The sequence below is a fragment of the Sparus aurata genome, chromosome 1 (assembly GCF_900880675.1).
Source record: "Sparus aurata chromosome 1, fSpaAur1.1, whole genome shotgun sequence".
NCBI lineage: Eukaryota > Metazoa > Chordata > Actinopteri > Spariformes > Sparidae > Sparus > Sparus aurata.
Window position 1 is genome coordinate 5467599 of NC_044187.1, and position 9694 is coordinate 5477292.

Genomic DNA, 9694 nt, shown 5'->3' on the forward strand with positions numbered 1-9694 from the left:
CAAGTCGTTGATCTTTGAGTCTCATCCCGCAGCGTCAGTGTTTGACGAATTTGAAATGAGACTCAAAAATCAACATTTCTTACAAATAGCACCTTTAAATCAAACACTTTAGACAGATATGTTTGAATGTCTGCAGACAGCTGATGGCGTTTATATAAAATCATAAATGGCAAAACAGCTTTTGGAAATCATTACATCATGTTCTGCACGGTATCCTAAAGGTGTCATCTTAGTTTGGAGGTACAGATGGATCATTTTAATCCACACATTTTGAGCAAATGCTAAAAAAATGTCCATCAGAAAGTCCTAAAACAATCCTCCCACCAACCGTCACAATCCTCCTCATAATCTAAAAGCTGGATCTTGGACACATTTGGCATTTTGTCTTGATAAATTAAATATATTGTTCCTGGCTGGTAATTAAATTCCTGTCAGGCAAGTTTTAGATTAGATTCAAAAGTAACAACACTGTTCTCCACTTAGTTGGCACCCGCTGTGATTTCTAACTTTAATTGCACAAATGTTGTTCTTTTGGGATAAAGTAGGGTTCTGTCACGTATTGCAGCTTCTCGTGCAGACAAATCACTGCGAGCTAGTCCAGTGAGTTACCTCTGAGATTTTGAAAAAGTAAAAACAAAACTAGAAGTCTCTCAGAAAGAAAGAAAATACATAAACTTCCAGGTACAGCCACATGGATGGTCTTAATTATTCCATACTGAAAGGTGAACCAACATTGATGATTTGGACTTGAGTGTGTTGAAATAAAATCTGTCTACTGACAAAAGTTTCATCTTAAATCTCTTGTGATTTGTGGGGTTAAAAAGGGAGAATGTGTCTGTAGTGGTTGCATCGCGCTGACATGAAGGAAGGACAGAAAAATAACAGGACACGGAGACATGTTGAAGTTCTCAGAGCGCTTGGAGAGCCAGCACCAAGAGAAGACCCTGCTTCTGCGAGGAGCTGCCTTAGCGAGTTTATTTACAATTCACAAAATACAGGTGTCGCTCTCAAACAGTGTTCAAGCATTTCACATTAGTGTCGTCTGCCGACAAACCAGCGCTTCCTCTCTATTGCTCTCAGTCTTTGGTTTCCCAATCTTGAAACTTGGCTCCACGTGAGGAACACTCCTACAATCACTTTTTAAATATTCTTTACCCCATTCAGTTGTTTCCTCACGGTAATCTGAATTGAAAATAATCCAGGTTTTCCTTTGTTGCTTCCTTTTGCGCGCTTTCTTCAGAAACCTGAACTTGTACAGCGCCATCTCAATAAAACTTAGGGTTTCATATTCGTATAATTCAACATACAGGTTAGCTTTGAATCTCAGCTGGTTAGAGAGTCATGATTTATTGATATTTGTCCATATTGATATATATATATATATATATATTACTTACAATTTCATCCTGTTTTATGGCTTCATAACACAATATTATACATTTATCTGAAGAACTCTTCGTAGTAGTTGTGCGTTGGATATATGGCGGCTAACTGAAGGCATGTGTAGAAGTTATTTCACTTTAATTCTCTGCACTTGTTTTAATGTCAAGGTTGCTATTTTTGTCCTCACATTAATAAAAGAGGATACTTTTAGGTGCTAGGACACAAGAAGACTAAACAAAAAAGTGATTGTCTAAGGTGAATACGGCTGAATGCAGTTTAAGTTCTGTCTGTAATAAAAGATTCTTGCTCCAACAGTCTACATTATGGAGGAAAAACAAAACTAAAATCTTTTGTTTCTTGCAGCACTGAATGTTTTAAGTTGGAGCATCTCAAAAACTGTCCAAATGTAGTAACATGTGGCTCCGTCCAGAGACGACCTGCAGCCTTCAGGTGTGCGTACAAAGATAATGAAGCTACTTAAAGAACCTGTTAATGCTGTAACAAGTTTCCTACTGTCATTCACAGCAATCTCACTGCGGTCGGATGCTAACGGAAACCTAACAAAGCTGAATCTTTACTTGTTATGTTACTGCAAAGTAGATAACTCAATTACACTGTGCAGAGATCACATCTGGTCAGTCATCACACTCACACACACACACACACACTCAGTCATACACCTGCTTCACTCAATGGCTGAATATTTCAGTATTTCCAATCCAAACCCAAATCTGATCCTCTAAACGACTGAATAAATTACAGGCTGTGTCATTTAAAACCAACTGTCCTCACTGTTTGTTTTGTTTCTTGATGATCTTTCCTGTCAGTGCAGTATTTTCTGTACACCAGCACAAGTATCCAAACTAACTCGCTCAGTCTGCGTTCCCTCGGCGCCCCCCTGTGGTCAAAGGTAACATGGTAGTGATACTTTCAAGAAGTGCAACGTGTGCAGTTGAGAGCTGTGGCGCCGGTTTACAGAGCCGTTTTTAAGTACTTGAAAGAATGACATTTTCTCAGACACACTGGGTTGTAAGTGTGGAGGTTGAAGTGCTGACGAACAGCTTTCTCATCAGTGTAGAAAATGCTTCAATTTCTACACACTTCGTTGGAAGCGAGTGTTAAACACCTGTGAGTTAAAGCTCAGAGTCAGCACTTCAAACTCAGAGTCACAGCTCCTTTTTAGTCCTGGGCCAAAACAAAACTGGCGTCTGAGGGGAAGCGAGGGTTTTCTTTTTAAATCCAATTTTCCTTTGACTGTGCGTTACCTCTCCATAAATAATGAGCTTTTTGAAAGCCAGTACAAGAGTTTGTCAAGTTAAACACCAACATGAGAAATAGTTAAAGCATCTGAATTTAGTGGGGGCGAGTTTAGGGGAACTACAACTTCCTGTCTGCAACTTCAAGGTCCTTTTTTCCGTCAGTAATAATAATTATTACAGTTTTAAGGACGAGTCGTCTCCTAACAGTTGTACGTTTTCTCACCTGCTATGAACTAGATCAGACCGCCTGCGCTCAATACATCTCGGTAAGCAAAATAAAAGTTGACATTTGGCTTGAAGAATCAAAGATTTTCCAGCCGTTCAACCCTTCAGATGTTTAGAATTCAATACCGACGACAGAGATCGGTACGGTGCAAGAAACCTTTGTGTTGCCGAGACACCTTCCTGCTGCCAGATGTTTATTTGTCTCCGTCACGGTCTCCGCGCAGCCGTCTCTCGTGCTGCCGCTTGGTGATGATGTATTTGAAGAACTCGTAGACAGACCAGCTGATGGCGGTGGAGGGCATCTGGTAGATGACCCGGGCTTGGACGCCTTTAAAGAAGGCCGGCATGCCACCCATCCTGTACACGGTCCGAAAAGCCTCGCCAAGGCCAGAGATGTGGCGGCTGCCCGCGGCTGAGGCGGTGGCCGCTCCAACCGCTCCGGCTGCCGTCGTTGCTTCGGCCTGGATCACGTGAATGGCCTGAGCCTCCTGCGTGTTCAGGAGGGTCTTGCAGACGTCGAGGGGAGTGGTGGCGGCGGCGGCCAGGGCTCCGGCCAGAGCGCCGGACACAACGTGGGAGGAAGGGTTGTACTGTCTGTGGGGGTTGAGGAGCTCCTGGAGGTACTCGTATGTCATGAAGTGGAGCGCCTGGAAGGGCACGTTCATGGTCAGCTGGGTGGTGTAGCTGCGGTAGAAAGCCGCCGAGCCTTCCTGCCTCAACATGGAGCCCATGCAGTCGAGCACGCCGCGGTAAGGAGAGTTGAACATCTGCATTCGCTGTTTCACAACTGTGGAGAGGAGAAAGAGGATATAAGCGGGGAAAAACACCAGGAGCACATCTGAGATGATGAAACAGTAAAGAAGAACTGGGAGGAAAAGCAGGAACACGAGACAGGAAGTGAGAACTTGAGGTTAAAAAATTAAAAACTTGTTTCAAACACAACTTGTTGTCGTTCTTTATCTTTATTTGCAGCTTTACGCTGATCCCATCATGATGATAAAGGCTTTACGTAACTATTTACAAATATATATATTCACTAACACATACTTCAAAGTTATTATGTCCCTCAAAACTCTCTAGAAGTTTGTGTCAGTGTCATTTCTGCTCTCGGTACACAGCCGAGTCTGTAGCTCCCCCTAGTGTCCTGATGGTAGAATTACACCATCAGAGGTATTTCTATAATGGTCCTATAAGGAGGCCGGAGCTTCTATAATTAGATCAGGAGTAAGTCGTCACTCAGGAGAACGTGCAGCACAGGTGTGTGTGAGTCAGGTGAGCTGATTTAAGGAGTGGGTTTTTACCTTCTGCCGGGTTCATGATGGCGTCGTGCAGCACTGTGGCCATGCAGCCCGCCACTCCTGCAGAGAGAGGAGCAGTAGAGGAGGAAGTTAAAGGAGGTCGAGTTTCCTCCTTCCTTCATTATCACCACAGACATCTTTCTTTTAAGCAAATGCCTCCAAATGAGGCCTTCTGTCCAATTCTCTCTACTATAAATCTGACTGAAAAGTCAAATTTCCATTTATCTTACCGTTAGCGAAGTGGCTGTTGGTGCCTGGATGAATGGCGTCACTGAGCGAGAACTTGATCTTCTCGTAGCAGGCGAAGTAGAGGGCGTGGGCAGGCCCCGCCCCCACCGCCAGCACATTCACGCCTCTGATCGGCCGCCACACGCCCTCGGTCCGCACGATCTGTCGCAGGGCGTCCATCACGTTCCTGTAGCGCGCTCCTGGCTCGGGGTGCAGGCTCTGCATACGAGTCTGTAGTCAGAGGAACAAACGTGAATCACTTAGATATCAATCCAAATTATTTTGTTCTGATTCACCAGGAGGTTTGTCAGATTGATTTGTGTGGGTTAGGCGCTAACTCAGGAAAGATCTTCTATCTTTTGTTCTTTATTGCTGAATCACTGAAGGTTGGTAGTTTTTGTTTAACTCTTAGTGGTTGTATTTTGAATTTCTCGAACCCAACCTTCAAAAAGCCAACAGGATAAAGTCAAGCAGTGTGTGTTCATGTCTGTCCTCGCAGTGTCTACATCTCCCCAGTTGAAATGTTCACGACTGTGCCTCGACTCTGACAACAGACGGAAACGGCTGCGCTCAAATCGCCGACCACAAACCACGAAATCAGGAGTGCATGCAGTCAGGAAGTGGTTCAAACTCAAACACTCAGCCTTCCACTCGCAGCTCAGATAAGCAGCACTGTTTGCTCTGCTGTCGACTGTGAACGTGGGTCAATAAAAGACCAGTGAACAAATTCCAATTCCACAGTCCAAGATGGTGAAATCCTCAATATTCTCCTAACATGCAATACAAGAAATGCCCCGGTGCACGCCCTCCTCTGAGGGGTAAATATTTACAGCAGAGGTTGGGAAGGAACACGGCCGCCTCCTGGAGGCGTACAGACATTCCCGCTCGCTGTTTCTGGGAAATGGTAACTCACATGGAATGTGCTCAGTCATTCAGTTTATTCAAGTCTGGTGGGTTTTCCCCTTTTTTAGTTTTTGGCACACAAAGCTCAACCTGAGACAGAGAGAGCACCAGGCAGGTCGACCACACACAGAATCAGGTGTCAGGGAACCAGAAGCCATAAAGAGAGCGTTGTGTTCATGTGTTCATGTCACTTTTTCACAAAGTTTCCCAACAGAGCGACTGAACGAAACCATTATAGCTGAGAACTACAACAGTGAGAGGAAAATCAATCAATCCTGCAGTATCTGCAGTATCTTTACATGTACTTTACCTTATTTGGAATCTGGGGAAGTCTGAGAGCAACAAAACAACTGATTCTACTCTAAAGCTGCATTTCTCCAGAACATAACATCTTGGGGACCTCAGTCATACAAACACAACTTAATGACATTGAGACAGTCACTGACTCACTCTAGACGTGTGGTGTTGTGTATTACTCATTGTAAGGGGAAGTGGAGGAGGTCTGGTTTAATATATGTGGTTGTGTTTTAACTGCAAGTCTTGCTGTCACCTTTGCAAGTCTCGCTGCACCAGGAGTGACTGCGTACATCTACTATAGAGCCGGTCACGTTACCTGCCCTCATATTAAGAGACATACTGTCCCAGAAATAATTGGCATAGATCATGTTGTCATCTTGTGACCATTTTTCTGCCACAGATATATTGATAAGATAACAGCATAATGAAACAAGTGCGGTCTTTCAAAGAGCGAAAAATGTAAATGTTGGAATTGGAGTGTGAATCAAATATGACAAAATCCAATGGAAATGTTTTAAAACTACCAATCTTGCAATGTTGAAGAAAGGAAGGAATAAAACCCTGGATCTGTCTCTTTATCTGGATCCACACCAAAAGTTAATGAGACCTGATCCGGGCCAGAACCCATCCTCCGTCCAAGTTTCGTGGAAATCAGTTCACTGGCTTTTGTGCAATCCTGCTGACAAACCAGCCAACTAACAAACTTTTAGAGAACAACTTAACACCAGCTGAGAATCCATTTGCTTTCATGAAGTGGTCGAAGTCCTCCAGATCAGGAAGACTACACTCGGTTCAAGCTGCTCTTTAAAGACGTGCCAGCAATGAGGAAACAGAGTCGACCTGCAGTGACGGTTACAGGAATCTAAGGTTGTGACAAAAGAGAAAACTTGGGATTGAGGAAGTTGTACACAAAACATTTACTGTCATGCAAAACCAAACGGACTTCCGTGAGCTGAAAGATTTTCAGCCACAAAAACGTGTAACACACTTCCTCCTTCTACTTTGATTTGAGGCTGAAACAGTCGGCCACAGTCTCGACCAGAGGGGGAACAGAACAGAACATCTTCTTTTAAGTTACAGTCACACATACATGTTACTCTCATCTGATGCAAGTCCAGGGTACCCAGCTGCAAGGTCGACAGGACGTACAAACAAAACTAATCAGTGGAAGATTTTTCTGTAATCTTGCTTCATTTTTTCCTCTTTCTGAGAATGAGGAACTTTCTTCACCATTACTAATAAACACTCCTGCTTTTACAACTTATGACTGCAGTGTGCCTAATTAAAATGACTATCTGCCTCCTATGATATCACAAATAACAATAAATCCATGTATCTTTCTATAAAACATTCACACTGCTGCTCGTTAAAACATTATGTGGCGAAAGAATTGTGGATAAAAGTTATAAATATTGTTTCTTGACTAACCAGGACAGAATTTAAGTTATTTCAGACATCTGAATCCTAACATGTTGATCCACTGAGCACCATGTGAATCTGATGCAACAGTTTGAAATGGCTCTTGTAAACAAGAAGGTTCGAGTGGAGGTTGTTTTTACAGAGAAATGCCACAAACTGGGGGAGCTAATCATCCTGGAATCTGTCACGATCAACAGTTTGTCTGATTGCCCGGAGAACTGTTTGTTCTTTATCTTCTCATACTTAACAACAGACATAAACAATGAGCGGTCACAGCCATCAAGACTCATTCGCTCTGCATGTCAACAACTGACACTTATCGAGTCGAGTTCATCTGTTATTTCTAATTCTAATTTACGGGTCTGTCATGAAATAGTTTCAGTATCAGTCCAACCGCTTTTGGTGCCGAGGTTCATTTTGGGATCAAGTAGCGGAATTAATGCCAAGATCTGAGGAGGAACTAACTGAACTAAAGCGTGTGGTGAGTTTGGTCTGCTCGTTTTCAGATCTGATACACGTTTCCTCATTCGATAAAGAGAATCTGCGTTGCATGTTTAAACAAAGATCTAATGCAGCACAGTCCGTGCTTTGAGGCTCGTCTCCATACTAAACTGCTTCCATAACAGGATATTAATGTTCGTTTCCATTTTGTTTTGTGCGGCAGGAAATAATAAACACAAACCAATAGATGTAAGCAAACCTTTCTGTGGACGTTCCTGTTCTCACCACTCGCATGGAACATTAGAACCCAATTTCCATCAACTCTGAATAAAGTGAATTTAAATGAAAAATAGCATCTTTGAACGCACTTGCTTTAGTCTCGTCTCCTGTTTATGCATGCTTCACATCACATGGTTAGAGCCAGAACACGATGTGTAACTGGAGAAAGTCATGAGCAGAGAGGTCAAGTTTCAGAGATCACCTACAGAAACACATGTCATACAATATTTAACTTATATCACTACGTATGCAGCTATGTAGTAAATCACAGAGGTGTTAATATGACTTATGACTGTGTCACTCCACTGTTGGTTTGAGTCCTAGTTTCATTTTACCTCAATATGCTGCGACAGTGGTTAGGTAATAATAAACCTGTCCAGTTATATAACCTACTATTATACTGGTTTATGATAAATAAACCAATGACTAAACCAACCATTGGTTTACAATTAATAAACCAATATAATTTTTCACAAGTAAAGATGATTGGTGGTTAAATCTGGCGACCCTTGGTCTGGTGACCGATGACCCGCCTGTGTTAATCATCTACTACTATTTGACTACTATGACCTCCACATACAGTAAAGTTCACATTAAATCCTCTATAATGTCTCCACGGTCATGAACAGAGCTCCAACAAGTAACGCACACGAGTTTCAAACCAAGTTTCCATCTTTGGTTATGTAACACTTGCTAACTGTTTAGCTAAACTGGACCACTGACGAACTTCTTCTGCCACTTTCGAACACATAGCTGTGCTATATGATTGTTTATTTCAGCCTTTGTTCTGACATTTGCCTTTGTATTTAACTAGTGCTCTTCATCAACTTGCCAACGTTATTAGTCTACAAAAGTGAGCTAGCTTGTAGCAAGCAATAGGAAGTTAATAACACAGCAATGACAACACTGCTAACACACTGTTGTGTTAAATTACTGTGTGTATTTCAATTAGAACTTTTGAGTTATAAAATGGGACGCGACAAGGCATATCATATGTGTATCAGTAAAATAAAAAACGGGGATAAATGTCATTTTTCGAGACGTGTCCGATAATGGAATCACGCTAACCGGGAAGGGCAACGGCTGCTTTAGCTAGTGGGCTAGTGGGTGCAGCGTGCTAGCTGAAACAACTGTCAAAACAAACCGTCCGTTCACGCACAAATATCTGACTTTATAGAAGCTGAGTTCAGTTAAACATACACACTCAACTTTATATTTTCATTTAGCCCACGTCGTGTTACGGTATTTCCTGTTTATGTGATGTTAGTTAGCTGACCTCTGTGAGCAGGACCCCTGTTAGCCTGCCGTTACTCGAGCTCAGGCTTGTGTTGAGGCCTACTCTAGCTCCAGGTTTACGCAACCGGTGTCTTTCAGTGTGACAGAAACAGGGCCTGAAAGCGTTTCACAATGAGCAATGTGTGTGTGTTTTTAAAATACATTCGCTTTGATACCTTGACACAGTCGATGGGGTACATAAGGCAGTGCTCCATGATTCCAGCCACGGATCCTGCCAGCATGTGTGTGCTGGTGGCTACTCCTTGAGGCAGTCCTTCATAGTCTATTTCTGGCTCCACAGAGGTCGAGGTCTCTGGGGCTGCTCGATGCAACATCGGGGCAAAGTCCTGTTCCCCTGACAGCCTCGGTGGCAGTGACCCGACAAATCCCCCCGCTTCCATCAGCCTGCCGCCCAGCCATCGGCTCTCAACGCCCGCTGTGTCCACGGACGTTCGCCGGGACACGAAACCGTCCGCTTCCATTCAAGTAGGGGAAGAGTTTAGTCCGGGACGTCTGCTCAGATCGAAGACTCTACCGACCCGCCTGTTGGTGTAGTCTTCTCGGCAGTTCTATCTGTGTGCCAGCCGGCCGGAGAGAGTCTTGGCGGGTCGCTGGTGCTGCGCGGTAAGCAGCTGTGGCGAGTCCGGGAACCGGGAGTCCAGCCGGATGGGACCTCGGTGGGTTTGT

At 43.6% G+C, this 9694-nt stretch overlaps 1 protein-coding gene across 1 annotated transcript; it reads right to left on the reverse strand.

Annotated features, from left to right (window-relative positions):
• Nucleotides 1-899: 899 nt before the first annotated feature.
• LOC115587355 (mitoferrin-2-like) lies at nt 900-9489 on the reverse strand. The gene is made up of 4 exons (XM_030427189.1): nt 9184-9489; nt 4396-4624; nt 4169-4225; nt 900-3654 (listed from the first exon to the last, which is right to left on the reverse strand). The coding sequence occupies exons 1-4, from the start codon at nt 9487-9489 to the stop codon at nt 3062-3064; spliced, it is 1185 nt and encodes a 394-aa protein (XP_030283049.1). The 3' UTR covers nt 900-3061.
• Nucleotides 9490-9694: the final 205 nt, after the last annotated feature.

Bases quoted from the DNA above. Each gene is read 5' to 3' on its own strand.
- LOC115587355 (XM_030427189.1), bottom strand. From the start codon at position 9,489: ATGGAAGCGGACGGTTTCGTGTCCCGGCGAACGTCCGTGGACACAGCG. The intron at 4,625-9,183 runs GTATCAAAGCGA...CTCTGACTACAG, and splicing joins ACCCCATCGACTGTGTCAAG to ACTCGTATGCAGAGCCTGCA. The intron at 4,226-4,395 runs GTAAGATAAATG...CTCTCTCTGCAG, and splicing joins CAACAGCCACTTCGCTAACG to GAGTGGCGGGCTGCATGGCC.